This window comes from Lampetra fluviatilis, chromosome 38 (assembly GCF_964198595.1).
Source record: "Lampetra fluviatilis chromosome 38, kcLamFluv1.1, whole genome shotgun sequence".
Lineage (NCBI taxonomy): Eukaryota > Metazoa > Chordata > Hyperoartia > Petromyzontiformes > Petromyzontidae > Lampetra > Lampetra fluviatilis.
This window is the reverse complement of record NC_136312.1, coordinates 5,343,340-5,370,206: the sequence shown is the minus strand read 5'-3', so window position 1 is coordinate 5,370,206 and position 26,867 is coordinate 5,343,340. Positions and strand designations below refer to the sequence as shown.

Below are 26,867 nucleotides of genomic sequence, written 5' to 3'. Positions count from 1 at the left end.
TTAAAGTCTCCCATAGACTCCAATGTTGAATTCTCCCATAGACTCCAATGTTGAAGCATAGCTGTCAACCCATACAGTTTACCCGGTATTCTTGTCCAGGAAAATTTAGATTTTTAGGTCCACAAGGCGTACGGCCGTTTCAATACGGGCAAAAAATGTCTATTTGTTAGTGCTTCTACCTTGTGATGGGAATTTATAGGATTAACGTTGAGATTTATAATGAGCATGGGGTGACCAATAGGGTCTGAATTGGCCTGCAATAAGGTAGGCACTGATAGTAAGGGGTTGACTGGTATGAGTATGGTTATGTAAGGTCTGTTATCCTACAAAGCCACGTGTTGTTTTCATAACGCCAATTTGTATATAACCCGATGAATGTGTTGGAACACATTTTTGCATAGCGCCGACACGAAGTGGATATTCACGGGATCTGAGTGAATGGAACTACGTCGCGTGAGTAGGAATAAGCTGTTGTACGGCTGCGTCGAAGTAGCGTCACGCGGGGCGGGATGCTGCTGGATACTTCTAGACGCTTCCCACGCGCCTCAGCCTTTGTTCGGCCTGCGCACGCATCTCAGGTGTTATCGCGGACCGTGCTTTAGCCAATATTATTAATTTATAACGCAGATTTTTCCATAATGTGGTGTTCTTCGGGAACGTAACGACGACCGCGTTATAGCAGAACATGCTGTGTATGGTCAACAAAGCCATGGGGACCGTGGGAAGGCCTTCATTCAGCAGTGGACTGGCACGTGCTGTCCGTGGGGGAACAGCACTTGCCCCATCGTTCTGCTTGGCTATACAAATAATGACAGCGTACCGGAGCACATTTCGTATTGATGTGCGTGCCATCCTCATAGCCCATGGCTATCACGAAGGTGCTGTGTTTCACAGATAATATCGTCTGCCAGGGGGGTCAGCGATACTGCTGTGTGTGTGATCCCAACTCAACAATTCGCAGGTAATTTTTGACGTACTTTGGACCGTTACGCTGGCTCGTGTTCGAACGACGTCGGAGGATCTTTAACAGTGTCCTACGGTTAATACGCCCGCAGTAGTAACCGGGGAGAGCCGCCGGATTCGAACAACGAACCACAGCTGTACCGTGGCACACTGCTCCCCCCGATACGGGTGATCCTGGCCTCCTTTGTCTTCCTCCTTTTAACCCGTCGGCGGCCTCCGTTCGCTTTTGTGCCGAGCAGGAGGAGGAGGACACGGCGGAGGAAGAGGCACGGTGGAGGGGGTCAGGGTCCGGGTCGGCCACGTCTGTCCCGGCTCCGCGTCGGCCGCGATGGCTTCGGCCGCGGAAGCGAAGTCCTTCCCACGGAAGGATCAGCCGGATCCAGGCGGAGTGACCGCCGCCGAGATGGGACCGCTGCTGCCGGGACGCACCGTGAGTCGCCGGGAGCTGGCAGTGGCCGTCGGGTGTCGGGGCGGCACATGTCACCGCGTTCAGTTGTCGGGTCCGCCTTCGCTAACCCGCAGTGACCAACGTGGTGAAGGATAGGCGTTCAATCCGACAGAGAGACACTTGATAATTGTTTTTTTTTACCCTTCTATCTGCCAACAAAACTGACACCTTTTTACAAGGAGTCATGTTTGCATAGACCACAATACCTGCAGTCATAATGCAAACAAGAAACATAACTCTGATAATGTATGCACTGTCCTTGAAGTTGATTGGTCCATACCCGAGACAGCTTTCCTTAGAGCCTAGTCTCTCATGGGTTGGACCAGATGACGCCAAAAGGCGCACAACTCAAAGACAATGAACCATCAGAGTATGAGAGCTCGGGTAAGCATTTGCACCACTTGCGTGGAAACTGTCCACAACGGCCACATGGGCAGACACACAGGGCAGTCGGACCGCCAGGCAAGCGGCAATACACAGATGCACCCATAGCCGCAGAGACGCACAGATACACACAGATACAAATATCCCTCGTACAGCCTTTAACAGTCTGTCGGGGCGAGTGCTGTTAGCAAGCACCTAATGAAGGCCCGCACGCGTGGTGGGGGTGGGTGGCCAGCACCACGCCCGGCCATCTTTGTCTTCACAAGTGGAGATACTCTTAGTTTTTTCGGTAAAGTCACGTAGGTAAAAAAATGAAATTGAAATTAATTATTTTTATTAATTTTAATTTCATTTTGTTACCTACATGACTTTACCGAAAATACTAAGAGTATGAATCCTTGCAGTCACGAAAGCTTCAAATCTAGAATAAGTGGAGATGTTTACACACCGCATCCAGGTGCTCATTTGAGGCTAAGTAGACCTCAGGGAGGCCCAGGACCGGTTCAGATGATCGTCAATGTTGTTGATCGTGAGGGGGAATTGAACTCAGGGGGCCGGGTTCGTAGCGCAGGGCGCTAATCGCTACAATCTACCGCTCCCCACCATCACACAGCCACGTGTACAGCAACATGGACAGATACATAGACCATCACACAGACAGCCACACAGCCAAATGGAGAGCCACAAACGCAGCCACACAGGTGCACAGATACATACAAACAAGAAAAAATTAACCCGTAAAATCAAAGTTCTTCACTATAAATCCTTTATATGCATGGCATCGGGGCGGCTAGAGTCCTCTCGTCCTCTGGCTTGAGATGGCTGCCACCTATGGGTCAGATGATTGTCTGGCAGCATTAAAAATTGGTAATTAAATATTTTAAAAAAATTCCCTAAACAGTGTAAAATTTTGGAAATTTTTTTTTCACGAAAATAAATTGTCACGCACAACGAGTCTGTGTGCAAAATGTCAGCTCGATTGGATCACGGGAAGTGGGTTAAAAAACGACCGAAAGATTTGCACGGTCCTAAGCAAGCAAGCGAACTTAATATAAAGGATTTAAAAAGCTAGATTTGAAGCTTTCGTGACTGCAAGGAATCATATTCTTAGGTTTTTTCGGTAAAGTCACGTAGGTAAAACTACAAAATTAATGAAAATAAAATAAAATAAAAACAAAAATCACGACGTTTCGGAGGCAACACAGAGACTTGTGCTGCCTCCGAAACGTCGTGATTTTTGTTTTATTTTATTTTCATTAATTTTGATGTTTTACCTACGTGACTTTACCGAAAAAACCTAAGAATATGATTTAAAAAGCGCAAACGTCTGGGCTTTGTGTCAACACTTGGCGTCGCTTAGGTGCTTTCAGACTTGGCGAAACAACTGTTTCAACATCACGCGATTTAAATAGAGCTTTGTGTCACCCCGCAGTGTGAATAGGGTGCAAAATAACGTTCTCCCGTTGGCAGCGGAGCGTGAAAATGCATTTAGAGGAGAGGGTGTCATCTTCTTGGTTCTTTCGGTAAAGTCACGTAGAAGGAAAATAGGTTTTATTTTTATTATTTTATTATTTTCCTTCTACGTGACTTTACCGAAAGAACCAAGAAGGAGAGGGTGTCTTTTGTATCTCGGCGCTGCACTGTCTTGCAATGTACCAGTCCGGTCCTTCTACCAATCCCCTGCTGGGTTTATGGCCTCCCCATGGCAAGTAGGCCGTGAGCGATATTTGACCATGCTTTCCCCGCGCTGCTCAGTGTGGGTTGGTCAAGGTATAGATGTGTGCGCATCTATACCTTGACCAAGGTATAGATGCACCAGCCCAGAGGGGATTATTGTGTCCGTCGTGCAGGGAGGGGCTGGGTGGGGAGGGAGGGGCTGGGTGGGGAGGGGAGGGTGGGGAGGGGCTGGGTGGGGAGGGAGGGGCTGGGTGGTGAGGGGAGGGGCTGGGTGGGGAGGGTGGGGCTGGGTGGGGAGGGTGGGGCTGGGTGGGGAGGGGAGGGTGAGGAGGGGCTGGGTGGGGAGGGGCTGGGTGGGGAGGGTGGGGAGGGGCTGGGTGGGGAGGGTGCGGTGGGGCTGGGTGGGAGGGGTGGGGCTGGGTGGGGAGGGAGGGGCTGGGTGGGGAGGAGAGGGGCTGGGTGGGGAGGGTGGGGCTGGGTGGGGGGTGGGAGAAGTGGGGCTGGGTGGGGAGGGGCTGGTCACCCCGTGGTGCCCTTATAAAACTCAACGTTTAACCTACTCACACCGGCTTGTGCCCGCCCTCACAGTCGGGGAATACACCACGCCGCCATTGACCCTGGCCATTGACCGAGCAACCCAACGTTGCTACCAGCTCCCTCCGCAGGAATGTGTTTCGATGGATTTCGCTGCACTGCAAACAATGCCCCGTTAACACAATTGCAGCGTGGTTTGGTAAAAAGGCTAATCTGGTCTTTAAACGACGAATTTAAACAAATGTATGCCATATGCTCCCATTCTATAACGGGCACCACGTGTGTTTATCAACGGGAATACGTATATAATTAGCGGTAATGTATAATTAGCGATGATGATGATGATGTAGAGACGCCGACACATGTTCTTGCTACTACGAGCCTTTTATTTTGGACGCAACACGAATTCTAGGCCCAACCGTCCCTTCCCCTCGTGCTGTCCCCTTTTATTTCCCTCAAGTTCAAGTTCATTTATTAGGTGTAGCCCTGTGAGCCATTCGGCTCTTGAATCGGGTGCAACCACAACAAACAAAAAACTAAAACATGAACAAGAAAACATCTTAAAATGACTATCCAAGAAAATCCAAGAAAAGACAGCAAAATATTGCATAAAAAACACCGCACACCAACGCTGTGTGCAAAAATCCCAGTGGGATGCAAGTCAAACAATAACAACAACCACAAGACAACTTAGATTAAGGCCATCAGTCTTACTCCGTACTACAACAAACAAACATGGCCAAACCAGTAAACTTTTCGAAATCACCAAAATAAAGGGCCCCTTTCTCGAATGTTCGCTCACCGCCACTCCCCGCAGCCAGTCCTCCTCCTTCCCGAACGGTCGTCAACCGTTACCCCCCGACAGTCCACCCTCGTTTTCACCGCCTTCTTACCTTCGAATTTTCCTTCCAATCACTTCAATTCTGAGACCTCCCTTGCCAGTATCAAAATATAAGAATAGGTTTTACAGTTTCTGGCCATCATAAAACAGCTGTGTTAAGATGTTCAAACCCCCAACTGAAACATTTTGCAAGGAATCGTGTCCGCGTTAAGCACACGTACCTGTGGTGAACATGCAACAACAACAAAATGCTCTGGTAGTAGATGATGCATTGTCTTTGAAACTGATTGGTCCACACCAGAGACAGCTTTCTTTGGAGCTGCTGCTCACCCCGAGCTCTCACTCCTGCCCTTCTCATCTCGCTTTGCTCCCCTCAATCTCCCACCTCTCTGCACCCATCTCGCTCTCTGTCTTCTCATCCCATGCTAGGCCACTCCACACCAGAGGTCGCAAACGGGTTTTGATTCCTTACCCGTACTCGGCCGCACCAGGGTCGCAAACGGGTACCCGTACCCTACCCGATACCCGGCTACCCGTACCCGGCCGGGTATCGTGTAGGGTACGGGTACGGGTACCCGATTGCAACCTCTGGGATGAAGGCATGTTGCAGGCGCGGGTGGGTTGATTCTAGGAACCTGAATTGTGAGAAGAGACAAGACGTTGGGAAATGAGTGACAAACGGTTACTCACCAGTGACTCGCGGCTTACCCGTACCCATACCCGGCCGCACCAGGGTCGCAAACGGGTACCTGTACCCGGCCGGGTACGGGTAGCCGGGTATCGGGTAGGGTACGGGTATCGGGTACCCGGTTGCGACCTCTGCTCCACACAGACTGTCCTACAGCTCCCCGCTCATCATCTCACTCTACCGCCCTTCCCACATCCTCTACACTCCGGCAACCCAGCCTTTTTATAATGGAAGTCCAACAGTCAACCTTCGATTAGTGGGAAGTTGCTTATTCCCATCTGCTACCCTCATTTCTGGAAATGGATTTCTCCAGCCATCTGTACTATCGACTCCCTGCCTCAAATCCAAACTAAAGTACTTCCTTTTTTCACAATGACTCGCTGCCTTCGTGCACATATTAAATAAATAAGTCCACGGTTTCTGTACAGTTTCTTCAGATGTGGTCACAATTTGACACTATCCGAAACCAAAATGTGTGGTCATTTTCAATGTACGGAGACCCCCAGACTCACATAGAGCCTATAGACTCACATAGAGCCCATAGACTCACACAGACTCGTAGACTCACATAGAGACCCATAGAGTCAAATAGAGACCCATAGACTAACATAGAGATCCATTTACAGTACAATACTCACACGAGACTCGTATAAGTGGGCTGAGGCTTTTGGCACGAACTTTCATACAGAAATTCGTAGCAGCAGCAGCAGCAACGGCCAACGTGGACTTTCACCCGATAAAAGATTGTGCGGTGCTTGTGAAATTGATGTTGTTCCGTGTAAATCCTCCGCAAGGCGGACAAGCGGGGGGGGGGGGGTGCGCTGGTCCGGACCGCTGAAAAGTCCGGCAAGCCGCTACACTCAGTTGAACACGCAGTAGTAGGGCTTTCGAGACAAATATCATCCATAATACAGGTTTTTTGGGTTAGATCGGGGTAAATATAAATGTGTCGTTAAACCCGCCACCACCCGGACACAGCCAAATTAGTTCAGGTTTGTCACGTAAACAAAACGTGGCCAATTTGTTATTAGTACAGCACACCGGTGTGTTGGAGAGCAAATCCACAACATTAAAATCGACGTAAAACAACAGCAACAATAACACCAAGCCATTGTTGCTATATATGTATGACTGTAAATGTTTTAGGGTCTGTAGTGTGTGTTATTGTACAGACCAACACGTAAACTGCTGCTAATGCTACGTGTTGTGTACTAGTGCTGTACGGCAATTATGTATTGTCCAGTACGCGTGAACGCTGGTCCCCCCCCCTACCACCCCCTCCCCACCATCCCCCATCACCCCTCCCCTACCACCCCCTCCTCACCACCCCTCCCCTATCCCCCCTCCACCCCACCACCCCCCCCACCCTCCACCACCCTCCCACCACCTCCCCCCTATCACCCCCTCCCCACCATCCCCCACCACCCCCTACCACCCCCTCCCCACCATCCCCCATCACCCCTCCCCTATTCCCCCCCTCCTCACCACCCCTCCCCTATCCCCCCTCCACCCCACCCTCCACCACCCCCCCACCACCTCTCCCCTATCCCCCCTCCCCACCACCCCCCACCACCCCTCCCCTATCTCCCCTCCCCACCATCCCCCACCACCCCGTACCACCCCCCTCCCCACCATCCCCCACCACCCCTCCCCTATCACCCCTCCCCACCACCCCCACCATCCCTCCCCTATCCCCCCTCCCCACCACCCCCCACCACCCCTCCCCTATTCCCCCCTCCCCACCATCCCCCACCACCCCGTACCACCCCCTCCCCACCATCCCCCACCACCCCTCCCCTATCACCCCTCCCCACCACCCCCACCACCCCTCCCCTATCACCCCTCCCCACCACCCCCACATTATACACAATATATAACGTATACCCAGTGCTTGTGTACTATACGTTACATGACGTATTTTACGTAGTACAGTATGTCATTGTCCTATTATATTGACTATCTCTTTGCATCCCACTGACATTTTAGATTATTTATTTTTTTCAAATACCCAACCAGTCCGGCTAAATACTAAATCCGGCTAGCGAGATTCTGGTTATCCAGGGTCCAGCGAGCCAGGGATTTACTTTATTACAGTGGTGAGCGCACTGCTCTACGAGTCCGGCGGACCTGAGTTCAATTCCTGTTCACGGATAACATCAATGGCGGGTGTAAATATCTGGCTGCCCACGTAACTTCACTGGCCAGCACGGTGAAGTATGGACGAAGATGCCCCGAGACTGACCTAGCGTGTTGTAGATCTTCTTGGTTCTGTCGGTAAAGTCACGTAGAGGGGAAGTAATAAAATAATACAAATTAAACATAATAAAATTATTCTCACGACGTTTCGGCCACAACGCAAGTAGCCGTCCTCAGGTGAAGAAACAGGTCTGTCGAGAAGAAACAGGTCTGTGTAGCCGTCCTCAGGTGAAGAAACAGGTCTGTCGAGAAGAAACAGGTCTGTCTTCTCGACAGACCTGGTTTTCACCTGAGGACGGCTGCTTGCGTTGTGGCTGAAACGTCGTGAGAATTATTTTATTATGTTTTATTTTTATTATTTTATTACTTCCCCTTTACGTGACTTTACCGAAAGAACCAAGAAGATGAATCCCTGCAGTCACGAAAGCTTTAAAGCGTGTTGTAGATGTTTAGTTCTTGGCAGAGGTGGGACAAAGTCATTGTTATGCAAGTCCAAGTCGAGTCGCAAGTCATCAAATTCATGACTCGAGTCTGACTCGAGTCCAAGTCACATGACTCGAGTCCACATCTCATAGGTGGGACAAAGTCATTGTTATGCAAGTCCAAGTCGAGTCGCAAGTCATCAAATTCATGACTCGAGTCTGACTCGAGTCCAAGTCACATGACTCGAGTCCACACCTCTGGTTCTTGGAATATTTCATTTATAATTGTCTGTGTAGTTTATCTTGTAAATATATGAAAGGGAAATTTGTGAATGTGTGTGTCTGTTCGAAATGTTTAGCATACTTCCCAACATGCAACAAACTTTAAATTTGGCATGTGGGTAGCTTCCAGACTGTACACAATGCAAAAAGTATCAAAATCAACTTTTGTATTTGGGGGGTGACGTCACATCTGTGATGTCACCCGCATGCGGAAGCGTTAAGCAGTGTGCCTGCTGATGTCACGCATCCTCCCCCCCACCCTCCGCGTAGGCCGTGTATTAATCCAAGACAAGAATCCAAGTCTCGGGCGAAGCCGGCTAGTAAAGCTAGTGTGTTATATGATGAACTTCTTTTGCACCGTACGTAGCCAAGCGTGCTAATCGGCGGTGTTTGTGTTTGCGTACCGATTGTTGTCACTCGTCTTGGTAGTAAATCCACCTGTGGCCACCCAGCAGAATAAACAGCACAGTCGGTCAATCGGCACGTCGTGTGTGATGGGGGCAACGTGTGGGTGATCCCACCGCTTCTGAGATGTCTGCCTAGCGTGGAAGACCAATCAAGGCAGGGGGGGGGGGGCGGTCTTTGGATCTTCTTCTAAAAACTAAACTATTTTTTTTTTTATTCGAAGCTTTCGTGACTGCAGGAATCCATACTCTTTGGTTCTTTCGGTAAAGTCACGTAGGTAGAAAAATAATAGATCACGAAGTTTCAATCACAACTTCAGAAGTTTTTTCTTGCTGTGGTTGTCCCACCCGATGACGGTTGCTTGTGTTGCGATCGAAACGTCGTGATCTATTATTTTTCTACCTACGTGACTTTACCGAAAGAACCAAAGAGTGTTTTAGATTTTTCCAGGTTACGCCCACAGAGCTTTATAGCGCTTTTTCAGAAGCGACCTGGCCACAAATGACAGCTCAACGAAGTGGCTCATCTATCACGTGCAAATGTATGGCAGCCAAATAGTCTAAACCCACGTTGAACATGCAAACTCTAAATATACAGGCGTCAGGGTTGGGATCGAACCCAAGACCTCCTGCATGCTACGTTGCGAAAGATGTTCAAGATAAACGCATACAGGCGAAGTAGTTAACATCTCTTCTTGGTTCTTTCGGTAAAGTCACGTAGAAGGGAAGTAATAAAATAATAAAAATAAAACATAATAAAATATTTTATTTTTTAAAATAATGTTTATTATGTTTTATTTATTATTATATTATTTTATTATGTTTTATTTTTATTATTTTATTACTTTCCTTCTACGTGACTTTACCGAAAGATATTATTTTTAAAAATAAAATATTTTATGTTTTATTTTTATTATTTTATTACTTCCCTTCTACGTGACTTTACCGAAAGAACCAAGAAGATGAATCCCTGCAGTCACGAAGGCTTTAAATCGAAAAATAGTTAACATCTCGCCACCGTGACGCCTCCAGTGGAGGGCCTTCTGCCAGCGGTGGCACGAGCGAGGCATTTCAGGGCTGCGCATTTTACCAATCTGCGGGTGTGCAGGATGCGCGGACGACTTCTGGTGGAGCCACTGAGGAGGAGGAAGAGGAGGAGGAGGTGCCCCTGAGAGTCATCACGCTGCCCGAGCAGGCCCACCACGCCATGGAGAAGATGGAAGAGTTTGTGTACAAGGTACGTGTGTTGTGTGTGTACGTTGAACTTCTTTCGCGCCATACGTAGCCGACCGTGCTCATCGGAGGTGCGGGGGAAGGACAACAAACTATGTACAGATAAATTTCGATTTAAAGTTTTCGTGACTGCAGGGATTCATCTTCTTGGTTCTTTCGGTAAAGTCACGTAGAATGGAAATAATATAATAATAAAAATAAAACAAAATAATTCTTCACCTGAGGACGGCTGCTTGCGTTGTGGCCGAAACGTCCTGAGAATTATTTTATTATGTTTTATTATTTTATTATTTCCATTCTACGTGACTTTACTGAAAGAACCAAGAATATGTACAGATAGTCCTCGAGTTACGATGGTCCGACTTGCGATATTTCGATCTTTCGATGGCAGGCAAACGCAGCAGCAGCGTACGAGGTACGAATCTTGGTGAGTGCAGTACAATATGATACGTTACGATACGTGCAATGCATGTGTGATGCGTAGCTTTAGCGATTTTATTTTAGGGTTACCACGAAACGATACGTTTAATGCATGTTAAAAGTTTTTTTTATAGCAGATCGGATTGTTTTCTGAAAAAAACTTTCTATTAAATTGCAGTTCATATAGGTAGGCTAAGAATTTACCTTGTGTTTTTTTACTTTATATGTTACTGTGCAATACAGTATTGTAATTAATAAATACATACAGTATATAGTTTATACAGTACGCTACTGTAAATTGTTCTATTTTGCTAAATTATCACCATTCTTTAAGACTCCTGGGTAGGCTAGGCCATCTTCGACTTACGATATATTCGACTTACGACGATGGGGTCGTCGTAACGCATCTCCATTGCAAGTAGAGGACTTACCTGTATGTTGAACTTCTTTCACACCGTACGTAGCCGACCGTGATAATGGCAGGTGCGGGGGAAGGACGAAGCTGCCACGCTTCTGAGAGACTCAAGCACGACTCATGAGGAGTCCCTCTCACCCTCACACTCTCAGCACCGCCCACAAGAAAAATACAAAGACCCCCCGTGTAGCCTTAACAGACTGTTGGGGCAAGTGCCGTTAGCGAGCAGCACCTATGAAGGCCGGCACGGCACACGAGGGGGGTGGGTGGCCAGCACCACCCCCGGCCGCCTTTGTCTCCCCAGTGGCGATGTTTACACACCGCACCAGCTACTCATTTTAGGCTGAGTCGACCTCCTATTACATAGCCACGATCGCTCAGCTTACTACCCCACCTCCTTGCTCTTTCTGATGTGCCTACGAGCATATTTAGTGGCCACTCCATACGCTCATAGGTGCTGCCCACTCCTCTGCATCCCGGATAGCTCTGCCCCGCTGCATCATGGGTCGCGCACGAGGGCAGAATGATTTTACACGGAGATTAAAAAAATCTCTCAAATTTCACAAAAACAAAAACCCGTGGACATCGGGTCACAGTGTCTGTCGCGTAAGTGACGGCATTTTCTGCGTGATTATCATCGTCATCGTCATCAACGTTGTTATCATCATCGGAATCATATTAATCATCATTATCACCGTCATCATCATCATTACTCTCATCATCATCATCATCACGATTGTCGCCGCGATTATCGTCATCGCTGCCTCTTGTTTATTTTACACTTTTTTTTCTCTGCCAAAAGGTCGTGGCTTCCGAAATATGCAGCTGCCTTGCCCGTCTTTTGACCCAGAAGACCCCGTTATAGCAACGTGGGAAGTGGTTGTTTACAGTGAGCATCATCAACTGGGCACAGCTGAACAATAGCGGGGGGGCGGGGGGGCGTGTGAGCAGCTACAAACACAAGCGGAATTGCAGCGTAAACGAATGCAAGTCGATTACCCATTGTCTTTGGTGGGCAGAGGGGGGGGGGTCACGAGGCAGTCATAACAAGAGAGGTGGAGGTCAATATTTACACTGGGATATTTGCACAGGGTTGGTGTACGGTGATTTTTCGGCAATTTTTTGCTGTCTTTTCTTGGATTTTCTGTTTGCACTCAGTCACTTTAAGATGTTTTCTTGTTCATGTTTTTTTGTTTGTTGCGATTGCACCCGATTCAAGAGCCGAATGGCTCACAGGGCTACACCTAATAAATGAACTTTGAACTTTACCAAAGGTCACTGAGGTTGGTTACATAGGTTTGTAGGTCGACTCAACCTCAAATGAGTACCTGGTGTGGTGTGTAAACATCACCACTGGGGAGACAAAGGCGGCTGGGGTGCAGTGATGGCCGCCCACGCCCTCGTGTGCCGTGCCGGCCTTCATAGGTGCTCCTCGCTAACAGCACTTGCCCCAACAGCCTCTTCAGGCTATACGGGGGATCTTTGTCTTTGTATCGGGAGAGATGGTCCACTAATCTTCTTGGTTCTTTCGGTAAAGTCACGTAGAAGGGAAGTAATAAAATAATAAAAATAAAACATAATAAAATAATATAATATATTATTTTATTATGTTTTATTTTTGTTATTTTATAATAATAAAAATAAAACATAATAATATAATAAAATAATATAATATAATATTGTTTTATTATGTTAGATTTTTATTATTTTATTACATAATAAAATAATATAATATTATATTATTATATTATATCATTTTATTATGTTTTATTTGTATTATTTTATTACTTCCCTTCTACGTGACTTTACCGAAAAGAACCAAGAAGATGAATCCCTGCAGTCACGAAAGCTTTAAATCGAAAATCAAAAGCGATTTGCGAAGAGTCGAATGACCGAGGAGCGTTTTTGGAAGCGGTTGGAATTTCCAGCGTCTCTTTCTTGTCTAGAGGTGTTACGGGAGGGCGAACAAACACACCAGGGGTGGTTATGCCCGCACGCGGAAGGATGCTTAAACGGCGCTGTGATTCCCCATGGCCCCACACCTCGGTGGGGGAGTTGCTGTACAAGGCGGTGAGCCGGAGGGCTCGCGGTTCAGTATTTAGCTTAAACCAGCGAAGAAGGAAGACCGGCTAGATAGGCCCTGGGACTCCACTCGATCGCCGTCCTTCTAAGGACCGACCAGGGCAAGCCAGTGGCGTGGCCCCGAGAGCCCAGAGCCGATGCTCTTGTAAGAGGCGGTCTGGTGACTCAGGGTGCCGTGATCCCAGCTTGGCCAGAGCTGGGTCAGCTAGCCTCCCCTAGCTCTGTAGTGGAGGACCTGGGAGTAGGCTAGCCGGGATAGAGATTGTGGGATCTCCCTGTTAGACGGGTAAAGGGGCCGATACCCCTTCGAGTGTCGTATTCCTTGGCCTGTATAGAGTGGGACGTTTAATAAAGAAGTGTGTTTCCGACTACGTCGTCCAAGTCTCTTTGAACCTACTACACATGTGTGAACCCATCCACGGCGCAGGTGTGGGAACGGCGCTGGCAGGTCATCCCGTTCGACCTGCTACCCAGCTGGCTGCAGGACAATGACTATCTCCTGCAGGGCCACCGGCCGCCCATGCCGTCGTTCCGCGCGTGCTTCAGCAGCATCTTCCGTATCCACACGGAGACCGGCAACATCTGGACGCACCTCATCGGTGAGAGAAGGTTTTTGCGCGAATCGCGGCACCAGGATCGCGGCGATGGCTTTGCCGTCTTTTCTTGATTTTCTGTTTGCGCATAGTCACTTTAAGATGTTTTCTTGTTCATGTTTTTGTTTTTTGTTTGTTGCGGCTGCACCCGATTCAAGAGCCGAATGGCTCACAGGGCTATACCTAATACATGAACTTGAACTTGACGATGGCTTTGTACGTTTGTTCGAGACGCAGGGGTGTCGCGAATGTGATTTGTTTTACAGACGCAGCCTTGCAGTGGTTTAGCAGTAGGGGGCGATGCTGCTACGTGTAACGAGTGCTTTGCTGGTGGTTTTATGTCGTTGCAAATTTGGAACGTGAGGCTTGCATACAATGGCCTATGTGTGTGTGTCTGTCTCTGTGTGTCTCTGTGTTATCTCTCTGTGCTTATGTGTCTGTCTGTGTGTGTCTGTGTTGTCTCTCTGTGCTTATGTGTCTGTCTGTGTGTGTCTGTGTTGTCTCTCTCTACTTGTGTGTCCGTCTGTGTGTCTGTGTTGTGTGTCTCTCTCTGTGTGTCTGTGTGTGTCTCTCTCTGCTTGTGTGTCTGTCTGTGTGTCTATGTTGTGTGTCTCTCTCTGTGTGTCTCTGTGTGTGTCTCTCTCTGTGTGTGTGTCTGTCCATGTGTCTATGTTGTGTGTCTCTGTGTGTGTCTCTCTGTGTGTGTGTGTCTGTCTGTGTGTCTATGTTGTGTGTCTGTCTGTGTGTCTATGTTGTGTGTCTCTCTGTGTGTCTATGTTGTGTGTCTCTCTCTGTGTGTCTCTGTGTTTGTCTCTCTCTGCTTGTGTGTCTGTCTGTGTGTCTATGTTGTGTGTCTCTCTCTGTGTGTCTCTGTGTGTGTCTCTCTCTGCTTGTGTGTCTGTTTGTGTGTCTATGTTGTGTGTCTGTCTCTGTGTGTCTCTGTGTTATCTCTCTGCTTATGTGTTTGTCTGTGTGTCTCCGTGTCTGTGGTTTGTCTCTCTCAAATTTAGCAATCTTTGGAAGAACGTAATCAACCAGGTAGGGTGTTGACTGTTATGTTAGCCGACTCTCTGTGCTGTAAGTTTGCTAGGTTTGTTTTATCTTTTATTTGTACCTGATGATGATTGCTTGTGTTGCAATCGAAACGTCGTATGCTGTTCTTTGATAAAGAAAAATATTTCTACGTGACATTACCCAAAGAACCAAAGAGTAATTCCTGCAGTCACGAAAGCTCCAAGTCAAGTTTTAATGGCCTACCCATTTCGAATGGCGTAAGGGGATCGTTACCGTTCAACTGTGAAGAAGGTTAAATTCTAGATTTGAAGCTTTCGTGACTGCAAGGATTCATATTCTTAGGTTTTTTTCAGTAAAGTCACGTAGGTAAAATTTTTATAAATTAATAAAAGTAAAATAAAAATACATTTTATTTTACTTTTATTTTTTTTTTAAATGTACCTACGTGACTTTACCGAAAAAAACCTAAGAATAAGAAGGTTCAAGTTAGGCCTCGGGCTTTGTGGTTAGGTCAGAGGTCGGCAACCCACGGCTGCGGAGCCGCGTGCGGTCGCTCTTGAAGGACTGTAGCGGCCGCTCTTGAAATTCTAAACAAATGGCTCTTCTTGTTATTGTGGTTGCCGACCCCTGAGCATGGAAGCCGAGTTTACCATGGGAGTTCAGTTTACCATGGGAGTCTAGTTTACCATGGGAGTCTAGTTTACCATGGGAGTCCAGTTTACCATGGGAGTCTAGTTTACCATGGAGGTGCAGTTTACCATGGGAGTTCAGTTTACCATGGGAGTTCAGTGTTCCATGGGAGTCCAGTTTTCCATGGGAGTCCAGTTTTCCATGGGAGTCCAGTTTACCATGAGAGTTCAGTTTACCATGGGAGTCCAGTTTACCATGGGAGTTCAGTTTTACATGGGAGTACAGTTTACCATGGGAGTTCAGTTTTACATGGGAGTACAGTTTACCATGGGAGTCCAGTTTACCATGGGAGTCCAGTTTACCATGGAAGTCCAGTTTACCATGGTAGTCCAGTTTACCATGGGAGTTCAGTTTACTATGGGAGTCCAGTTCACCATGGGAGTCCAGTTTACCATGGGAGTCCAGTTTACCATGGTAAACCATGCGGCTCGCTTCATGACGTTTATTTATGGGGCCATCCATTCAGTACGTACGCAAAAATCTGTCAAAACTTGACCCCTCCCCCCCTCCCTGTACGCACGCTTGACGCACGCACCCCCCCCCCCCCCGGATCCTATAGAACGGCCGATATTTAATCCACACCGAAACGATCAAGGATTAATAATATTAACGTGTTTAAGCGAACAGATAGGCCACCGCCGGCTGCATTTACAGAATTAAGTTGCGTACCATTAAAGAGGTGACGGCGTATTGTCGGAGTTTCGTCACCACGCGCAGTGTCAGGCTGCAGCGCAGCGGCGTTAGCTGCGGCCTGCTAGGCCGCCGCCTCAAGATCATCCACAGCGTCGCTGACGTCGTCGTCATCGTCATCGTCATCGTCATCATCAGAGGTGTGGACTCGAGTCATGTGACTTGGACTCGAGTCAGACTCGAGTCATGAATTTGATGACTTGCGACTCGACTTGGACTTGCATAACAATGACTTTGTCCCACCTATGAGATGTGGACTCGAGTCATGTGACTTGGACTCGAGTCAGACTCGAGTCATGAATTTGATGACTTGCGACTCGACTTGGACTTGCATAACAATGACTTTGTCCCACCTCTGGTCATCATCCAGCTTTTGGTTGTTCTCACTGTCAGACGGCTCCGTCGTGTGAATGCGCTGGTGTCGTTTGACACTGGCCTGCGACGAGTGATGCTACACGCCGCGCACGGGACATGTGCGCTTGATAATCAGTTCAGGTTGTGCGAGTGACGGACAGCGCATTATCAAATGTCCGCGCAGCATCGGCACGAACAGATTCGCGGCTAAAATCTTGAGCCGGCGGCAGTCTGCGGTGAGGCCAGATTGAAGGATGTGTCATCCATGGGGCAGGCCGCCAGACTGTGAGACTCGCTGCTGAGCTGTGTGATAGCTGCAATCGGGTACGGTGGCATACAAGTGTAGTGACTGTCACTGTGTGGTGCCGGGCTTGCGAGGCCACGGCAGATAATACGTTGCCATTACGTGCAGCCCGGTTACTGGGTGTAGTAGCACCAGCCCTAGCGGGGCTTGGGTGAGGCATCACGTCCAGTGTGCGGTGCGGGCTCCCGGTGAAGGAGCGAGAGGGAGCGTCATCCAGCCAGGGTGACGTTGGGGCATGATACGCCGGTTGACCTGCCGACACGTGACCGGATGATATTGGAGGGGGGCCACCGGTGGACGGGGGGCCGTTGGGCGGTCACGTGGTATAGAGGAGCTCTCGGGAGCCTTCGGGAAAGAGCTCGAGAGAGATCTAGAAGGTGGGCGGGGCGAGGGGCGGAGCCGGCCCCAGCACGGGCGATATAACGGGGGCGGCCCCGCGAGAGGCGAGGGGTTTACACCATTGGAACCTCATTTGCCAGTAAAAAAATATGATAATTGGTTTTTTACCCTTTTATCTGGCAACAAAACTGACACCTTTTTTCGAGGAGTCATGCTTGCATAGACCACAATACCTGCAGTCATAATGCAAACAAAAAACATAACTCTGATAATTTATGCACTGTCCTTGAAGTTGATTGGTCCACACCCGAGACAGCTTTCCTTAGAACCTCGTCTCACATGGTGTTGTACGCCTTTTGGCGTCTTCTGGTCCAACACCATGTGAGACTAGGCTCTAAGGAAAGCTGTCTCAAGGACAGTGCATACATGATCAGAGTTATGTTTTTTGTTTGCATTATGACTGCAGGTATTGTGGTCTATGCAAACATGACTCCTGGTAAAAAAGGTGTCAGTTTTGTTGCCAGATAGAAGGGTAAAAAAAACTATTATCAGGCTCGGGGTTCTTCGAGTTGCTGGTGAAGAAGACCCGCGTCGGGTTGAAGAAGCCTCTAGCCACGCGGTCGGTCCGGGACCCAGCTCGCGGTGCGGACCGGGATAGCGAGACCGTGTCTCGCTCTGCCGTAGCGTGGTCAGTGTAAGGTGACGGTGGTGCCGCTCCCCCCCCCCCCCCCCCACTCGAACAGGCTTCGTGCTGTTCCTGTCGCTAGGCGTGGTGTACATGCTGCGCCCCAACATGGCGTTCGTGGCGCCGCTGCAGGAGAAGGTGGTGTTCGGCGCGTTCTTCGTGGGCGCCGTGCTCTGCCTGTGCTTCTCCTGGCTCTTCCACACCGTCTACTGCCACTCGGAGAAAGTCTCGCGCACCTTCTCCAAGTGAGTGGCGCACCTTCTCCAAGTGAGTTGCACGCGAGGGCGCGGGCTGACGGGCACGAGCTCGCGGCCAGCAAAAAACTGAAATCTTGGGCGCCGTGGTTGGAGAGATGTTAGTTTAACACGTGTGAGGCTTTCGCGACCAATATTATTCATAATCAACGTTTTTGGGTTAGATCGCGTTATTTATAAATGTGTCGTAACCCTCCACCACCCGACACGGCCAATCAGTAAAAAAGTGTCACGTTGACAAAAGACAAATAGTTCACTGCTTTAGCCCACCGGTGTGTTGAAGCGTGAAACCACAACATTTACTATTTGAGTACGACGTTTCGCTGGTAATTGCATCCAGCATCATCGGGCAATTCGCCAGAATGGTGAGGCTCTGCTGTGTCTCCCGTTCTTATATAGAGCAGCAGCAGGGTGACGTCATCATTAACTCATCAGGTGCAACGATTTGAGAGGGGGGGGGTTATTGTAATTATATACTAGATTAGTAATCAGTCAGTTGTTATGATGCGAGTTGTAGATTAGTAATCAGTTGGAATGTGTTTTATTGTGATTATACTATGTAGCATAATCACAATAAAACACATTCCAACTGATTACTAATCTACAACTCGCATCGTAACAACTTCCTGATTACTAATCTAGTAAATAATTACAATATAAGAACGGGAGACACAGCAGAGCCTCACCATTCTGGCGAATTGCCCGATGATGCTGGATGCAATTACCAGCGAAACGTCGTGCTACTCAAAAATTGTAAATGTTGTGGTTTCACACTTCAACACACCGGTGGGCTAAAGCAGTGAACTATTTGTCTTTTGTCAACGTGACACTTTTTTGCTGATTGGCCGTGTCGGGTGGTGGAGGGTTACGGCACATTTTTAAATAACGCGATCTAAACCCAAAAACGTTGATTATGGAGAGATGTTGACCGCCTCGCCTGGTATACAGGAGGTCGTGGGTTCAATCCCCGATCCTGGCGCCTGCTGCTGTATATTTGGAGTTTACGTGTTCACTTTCCCTGTGGTGGTCGTTGGGATTTTTCTCCGGGTCCTCCAGTTTTTTGCTTCACAGTTAGAATCGACGTCACGCGTTTAGAGAATTTTGCTGCTATAAATGTCCACGTGATCATAAGCCACTAAGTTGGGCTAACGTTTGTGGCCAGGTCACTTTTTAAAAGGAGCTACGTAGCTCAGTGGGCCTTACCTGGTAAGATAAAAAAATAGTTTAGTTTCATAGTAAGTAGTTCTTGTTATTGCCGAGGGCCACAAGTTTCAAGTTCAACTTCATTTTGTTTAACCAGAGACTAAGTTAGTCTCATTTGCAAGAGTGAGTGAGTGGTTCTAGATTTGAAGCTTTCGTGACTGCAAGGATTCATACTCTAAGGTTTTTGTTCGGTAAAGTCACGTGTGATTTATTATTTTATTTTATTTCCATTGTTACTTTTATTAACTTTAAATTTTATTTTTTACCTACGTGACTTTACCGACAACACCCAAGAGTAGTGAGTGAGTGGGTCGGTGAATGGGCAAGTGAGCGAATGAATACATGAGCGAGTGAATGAGTGGACGGGTGAGTTGGAGGGCGAGTGGGTAAACGATGTAGGGAGAGAGTGATTAAGTCCAAGTTGATATTGTGCAATCAGGTGAGTACTCATGAGACCAGGATGAGCCTCTAATGTAAGCGTGACCTGGGCGAACAAAATGACAAAAGGAAAACTTAACATCGTACAAATTTCGATTTAAAGCTTTCGTGACTGCAGGGATTCATATTCTTGGTTCTTTCGGTAAAGTCACGTAGAAGAAGGGAAATAATAAATTAATACAAATATAAAACAATAAAAATTCTCACGACGTTTCGACTGCAACACAAGCAATCATCATCCCTTCTACGTGACTTTACCGAAAGAACCAAGAATATAATATTACATCGTACAGTTCAACACGTATCTATCCCCTCTATTTAAGAGAACGAAACAGGATTTCTCCACAAATCTGGCTGTCGCCTGATGATGCCGGTTGTAATTACTGGCGAAACGTCGTACTCGGATTGTAAATGTTGTGGCTTGGCTCTCCAACACACCGGTTAGTGCTGTACTAGTGACAACTTGGCATGTTCTGTTTACGTGACAAACCTTACAAATTGGCTGTGGCGGGTTTAAGGACACATTTATACTTATTCGATCTCACCCAAAAAAGCCTGTACAGTACAGCAAGACACTACATCATCTATCGCTTATTTTTTTTACAGTGCCCTTCATCATAAATTCGAGTCTCGTTGCTTTGCAGGAAAATTTTAATAACTAAAATACTCTAAATACGTACATCGGAGAACAATGAAAATGGCAAAAAGCGTGAGAGCGCTATCGAAAGTGGACATGCATTGGAAATATAAATAGTTGAAAGAAAGCCGTAAATGATTGATTACGAGCATTTGAACGCTGGGTCGCACAAATATGTTCTCACTTTAAAAATAGCAACAGACGGAGCCCCTGGTTCGTAATTATATTCTTCAGGGTTAGGTCGTCGTGTGGGTATAATTGTCAATGTTTTTACTGTAACCCTCCATCGCCCAACATGGGCAAATATGCCAATTGATTTGGTTATTCAGCAAACCAGCGGAATTTCGGAGATACACTGTGCTTGCTTTTAAAGGGCAATGTTTGCATGCTTATCAACACGACGACGTAACCCCAAAATAAACTAAATATGGGCCTTATCTCGTAAAATGTAATCAAAAGAAATAAATATGAATCATTGGTTGTGAAAACCTACGTAAGAGGGAAGCCTCCCTTACAGGTCGTGGCAGCTCATTCCCGGAGTCGATGCTATACCGCCGCGGCCTTCATAGCAAGGCCTCCCGCGGGCCACTGGCGGCCCCTGACGGCCTTTAGTGCGGCCCCTGACTTGCGGCCCCCGACAATACACAACGTGTGAGAACACCCCCCCACGATCATCGTGATGCTGTCCGAACCCCGATGCTTTCAAACGGTGTGGCGGCCCTCGCACACGGACTGATGTCTTATCGGCCAAAGTGCCCCCCCCCCCCTCTGAAATTCAATGAAGAATCCCGCTCTGCACAGCACACGATCGCGTGCCGTTGTGATTGTAAAGAACTTCGGACGAGGTGAGTAACGCTCGACTTCGTGCTTTATTCACAGGTCACCTGCAAACGCATGGAGGCCACACTTTTCGAGGCTTCCCTCCAGAATGCGCGACCGGCTCTCTCTCTCTCTCTCGGCCCCCTTGTATATCCCGAACTCCCCTTTCTAGCAGGTTCTCCTCTCTCTTCCAATCCCCTTTCTCCTTTTCCAACGGTTATCAACCGTTCCTTATTCATTACTTTAATATTCCCGCCCCCTTCCCTCTGCACCAATCTGATTTGAATGCTCCGATGCCGTCCAATCAGATGGGTTGTCGGCGGCTCTGCTACTTTTAAACTTGGCTCTGCCTGTGCAGCAGAGGTTGCAACCGGGTACCCGATACCCGTACCCTACCCGATACCCGGCTACCCGTACCCGGCCGGGTACGGGTAGACCGTGAGTCACTGGTGAGTCACCGTTTGTCACTCATTTCGGATAGGGTAGGGTACGGGTAGGGAACGGGTACCCGTACCCGGCCGGGTACGGGTACCCATTTGCGACCCTGGTGCGGCCGGGTACGGGTACGGGTAAGGGATCAAAACCCGTTTGCGACCTCTGCTGTGCAGTCGTCACGACTTCTGGCAGGCTACCCCCCCCCCCACCCGGCCCCTCACTCACAGACATCGTGTTGTCCGCCAGGTCCGACCCTTCGTGATCAGACGTCGTCTCCTGCCGCTCGGAGAAAGCCTCGCGCACCGTGCGCGTGCGCGAGGAGCTCTTCACGGGAGCGAGCGTCGGTCGGGAATATCATAACCCGTTCTGTGCCTCCCCTAGGTCGACTCGGCCTTCATTGGGTACCTGGTACGGCGCGTGTGGCGACGGTCGCACACCCCGCTCTGGTTGGTGCTCGCTACCACCGCTTGCCCCAACGGTCTACAAGAGGCCGCCCGGGGGGGGGGGGGATATTTGCCTTTGTACGCGCGCACATGTGCAAGCGTGCGTTGTGCGCGCACGTGTGCAAGTGTGCGTTGTGCGCGCACGCGTGAAAGTGGTGTGCGTTGTGCGCGCACGTGTGCAAGTGTGCGTTGTGCGCGCACGTGTGCAAGTGTGCGTTGTGCGCGCACGCGTGAAAGTGTGCGTTGTGCGCGCACGCGTGAAAGTGGTGTGCGTTGTGCGCGCACGTGTGCAAGTGTGCGTTGTGCGCGCACGTGTGCAAGTGTGTGCTGTTCGCGCACGCGTGCAAGTGGTGTGCGTTGCGCGCGCACGTGTGCAAGCGTGCGTTGTGCGCGTACGCGTGCATTGTGCGACGCAGGCTCGACTACTCGGGCATCGCGCTGCTCATCATGGGCAGCTTCGTGCCCTGGCTCTACTACTCGTTCTACTGCTCTCCGCAGCCGCGCCTCATCTACCTCGTCATCGTGTGCGTGCTCGGCGTCGCCGCCATCGTCGTCTCGCAGTGGGACCGCTTCTCCACGCCGGCCTACCGGGCGGTGCGCGCCGGTGAGGCCTGGCCAACGTCGTCTTCGGTGACGCCGACGCCGACTGACGGCGATCGCTGACCCGACGCTGATCGTGATCGCCAACTGACGGTGATCGCTGACTGACGGTGATTGCTTATCAACACTGATGGTGATCGCTGACCGACGCTGATCGTGATTGTTGACTGACAGTGATCACTGATCGTGATCGCTGACTGACAGTGATCACTGATCGTGATCGCTGACTGACAGTGATCACTGATCGTGATCGCTGACTGACAGTGATCGCTGACCGACGCTGATCGTGATCGCTGACCGAACGATGATCGCGATCGCCGACTCGCCGATCACAATCGTTGACCAAGTTTGAATCTGGGTTGCAGTCGCCCGCAGTCATAAACCAGCTCTGAAGCCGTAGTGAGCCGCCTGCTGGTCTTAGCGAGTTGTCGTGGTTTAATTGAGTAGGGAAGGTACGTGACGGGGTCGACCGTGCCGTGAGCTTCCCCTCTGCACCTCTGAAGCGGAGCACTCTCGTATTCCTGTTCCCGCGCATCCGTGCTGTTATCACAGCGGTCGGAAACGGACGCTCCAGCCTTTGGACCTCGGTCCCGGATCTCCAGATTCGCTGAAACCCGCAGCATGTGCGGGAGACGCGTGACACGCGCAGCCCTGCGCTGTCGGCGCCGCGAGACGCGGGATCCGTGCGGGAACCCTCGCGGCAGGGTGCGACTCTTGTGCAAGAGAACAGCCCACGGAGCTTGATATCATAGAGCTACATCTTAATATCAATTCCAGTGACCTGTGGTCCTCCGCACGGGAGAAGGGAGCACTTTCCCACCCGACCTGCCACGTGGAGTAATGTTCATTGTGTAATGTGAGGTTATATCCGGGTCGTTGACGGATTACAACTCGTCACGACGATTGGCTCTGCCGGTCCTGGTTCATATCCAATGGGGGGAAGCCTAGGGGCGTGGCCCTGACGTCATGGAAAGGTGACAACTGTAAGTAGAGGATTGGTTCTGCTGGCTTTAGCCACAGCCAATGGGGAGACGAGTCAAGGGCGTGGTCCCGGGAGCCTCTGGAATATTCCATAAAGGCTAACCAGGATTGGTGGAAACGTACCACGTGACCCGGGTATTAAATAGGGGTGGAGACGGACGACACGTGGTCAGAACGGGAACGAACAGAGGAAGGGGGCCACGCGGGAGCGGGGCTCCGGGTTGCCACGTGGTCCAGGCTGCCACGTGGTCCAGGCTGCCACGTGGTCCAGGCTGCCACGTGGTCCAGGCTGCCACGTGGTCCAGGCTGCCACGTGGTCCAGGCTGCCACGTGGCGGTGTGTCTCTCTCTCTATCTCTCCCTCTCACGCTGCCTGTCAGCAGCGTGAAGGAAAGCTGTAACACAAGTTGAACAAAAGACGGATTCCAGAAGTCGCCTCAACGAGCTTTATTGCAATCGCATAACAGTCCACCGATATATATATGTTTCAATTCTTAAAGAGATGGAAATCCCACCAAACTTAAGGCACAAATTGAATGCGAAATTGTTTTGTACGTCATCCGATCGCGTCTGTCTGCCTCTCTGTCTGTCTCTCCCCCCGGCAAGGCGTGTTCCTGGGCCTGGGTCTGAGCGGGGTGGTGCCGACCGTCCACTTTGCGGTGGCCGAGGGCTTCGTGAAGGCCACCACGGTGGGGCAGATGGGCTGGCTGCTCCTCATGGCGGTGCTGTACATCACGGGCGCGGGGCTGTACGCCGCGCGCGTGCCCGAGCGTTTCTTCCCGGGAAAGTGCGACATCTGGGTACGCTGCTGCCGCTGTTGCTGCTGCTGATGCAAAAAGCAGTTCTAAAGAAATTGGTTTTCATTTCAGAAGCCGCGCTATAAACTGTACAGTATCACCACTTCCTGCTTCTGTTCCATTGCACAAATGTATCTGCAGTCGATCACCACGAGACGTTCTTGATGGACAATAAAGAGCTGGCTTTGATGTAATCCTCATCAGACGCTCACCACTCGCTATAAACACCGAGCAGACACTCACCACTCGGCAGACAGTCACCTGACTCTGCACAACACTGAGTAGACATTCACACTCGGCAGTAAGTATGTACCGTATGTTGAACTTCTTTCGCACCGTACGTAGCCAACCGTGCTAATCGGAGGTGCGGGGTAAGGCCAACAAACTCAAGCCAAATATCTGTTCTAAAGAAATTCGTTTTCAATCTACATTTAAAAGTGATAGCACCAGTGGCTTCCTAATATCGCAAGATGGCCGCAGAAGCGAATGTGAAAGCGCCTCGACGTGGTGACCCTCTTTGTTCGATGGCTGTGCCAGTAGACACCCAAGACACCCAGTAGACACCCCTCGTGCGCATCGCCGGCCTCCATACGCGCCCGCCAATCAGCGCTTGCCCCTGGGCTACACGAGAGAAACTTTGCTTTTGCGTGCACGGCGTGTGCGTCTTCTGTCTCAGTTCCAGTCGCACCAGATCTTCCACGTGCTGGTGGTGGCGGCGGCGTGCGTGCACTTCCACGGCGTCTCCAACCTGCAGGAGTTCCGCTACTCGCTCGGCGGAGGCTGCACGGACGACACGCTCTTCTAAGGCGCGGGCCGGCACGGACGAGCCGCCCCTCATCGCCGCCGCCAGCAGCAGCAGCAGCAGCGGCAGCAGCAGCAGCAGCAGCGGCAGCAGCAGCAGCGGTAGCAGCCGTCACTTTAGGCGGGCGGAGCAGTGTTTCTGCTCCCCCGGCCCCCCCCAGTCCCGGTCCCGTTCCATCCATTCCCGTTAATTCCGGATGCTGCACGCTGGTCTGGTAAAGTGTGGCGTCGTGAGGGTGCCGGCCTGCGGCTCCGGCTGCCGCCACCGCCGCGATCGGTGGCGGCGGCGACGTTTACTTGAAAGTATGCCGATGAATCGGCGACAGTTCGTCCACTTTTTGACCGTCGATGAAACCGTCCACTGGACTCTCCTTCAACCTTCGCGTTTGCAGTTCCCTCTGTCGGCGGTGGGCCCCAGGCGGTAGCCGTGTCGGCGCAGGGGAGTGCGGTCTGCCTGTTGTCGCTAGTTATTTTCTGCTCTTGCCGCCGTTGGCGCGAACCCGTGCGAACCCGTGCGAACCCGTGCGACCCCGTGCGACCCCGTGCGACCCCGTGCGACCTTGTGCGATCCCGTGCGATCCCGTGCGACCCCGTGCGACCTCGTGCGACCCCGTGCGACCTCGTGCGACCTCGTGGGACAGGGGCTGAGATGGAAGGGGGCGAGGGCGCCCTGGGCGCGGAAAAAATGGCTCATTTTGACGTGCGCCGTTAAATCCTCGCTGCGTGACCGACCGTGCGTTCGTTCCCCTCTCCGCTGCCAACCCTCGGGGGGGTGGGGGTGGGGGGTGGAAACTCGCTGAATTTGTTCAGGGATGGAACAAGCCTCTGACAATCTGGTTTTGGGTTTTTTTTTGTCTCCTTTTTTTGGGGGAGGGGGTCTTGCGGAGCGAGACGGTGGCGGCGTTTAGATCTTCATCCGTTGGTCACCCTTGTCGAGAAAGTTTGCTCTTTTCAGCATTTCACCGTGTGGATTGGGATGCCCACTGGCTGCGCTACGGCCCGGACGTCACCTTCTGAGTTGAGCCGTGCGGCACACGCGGTACGGAAGGCTAAAAGGTGCGGCCCTGCGGCTGCTTTGAGCAGCTGCCGGCAGAAGGGCCCTCCCTCCTATTTCCCGAGAGCCCTTTCTGGGAGGCGCTTGGCCTACTCTTCCATGCTGGCCAGACGTCTTGAAGGAGGTGGGCCTGCGCACGCGCTCTGGCCAACCACACGCGACCTGCCGATCGACTCACCGTGGTGAACCCATTTATGCTGCCGGGTGGATAGAGGTTGGGGGGGAGGGGGGAGATAAAAAAAAAAGTTGCCCGCTATTTCAGATGGTTTTTTTTGCAAAAAACTTTTTTTATTTTACCGGGTAAGGCCCACTGAGCTATAATAGCTATTTTTCAGAAGCGACCTGGCTTCCACAAATGATAGCCCAATGAAGTGGAAATGTATAGCAGCCAAATACTCTGAACGCACGTTGATTCTAAATGTGGAGGTAGAAGCCAAGGGACCCCGTAAAAAATCCACGCCGACCACGTGGAGAGAGAGAGACACGCAAATGCCATACACAGCAGCAGGCGTTAGGGTCGGGATAGAGCCCACGACCTCCTGCATACCAGGCGAAGTAGTTAACATCTCCTAGCCACCGTGATGATGATGAGGGTGAGAGAGACACACAAACGCCATATACAGCAGGCGTTAGGGTCGGGATGGAGCCCACAACCTCCTGTATACCAGGCGAAGTAGTTAACATCTCCTAGCCACCGTGATGATGATGAGGGTGAGAGAGACACACAAACGCCATATACAGCAGGCGT

General features: G+C 50.2%; 1 protein-coding gene across 1 annotated transcript; it reads left to right on the top strand.

The window, feature by feature from the left end:
* Positions 1–1,211: 1,211 nt before the first annotated feature.
* On the top strand, positions 1,212–25,828 carry ADIPOR1 (adiponectin receptor 1). Its single transcript, XM_078874083.1, has 7 exons — positions 1,212–1,393; positions 9,948–10,076; positions 13,417–13,588; positions 17,717–17,903; positions 22,304–22,491; positions 24,074–24,267; positions 24,941–25,828. Exons 1-7 carry the CDS (start codon positions 1,292–1,294, stop codon positions 25,067–25,069), a joined length of 1,101 nt encoding a protein of 366 aa, XP_078730209.1. The 5' UTR covers positions 1,212–1,291; the 3' UTR covers positions 25,070–25,828.
* The last annotated feature ends 1,039 nt before the right edge of the window (positions 25,829–26,867 follow it).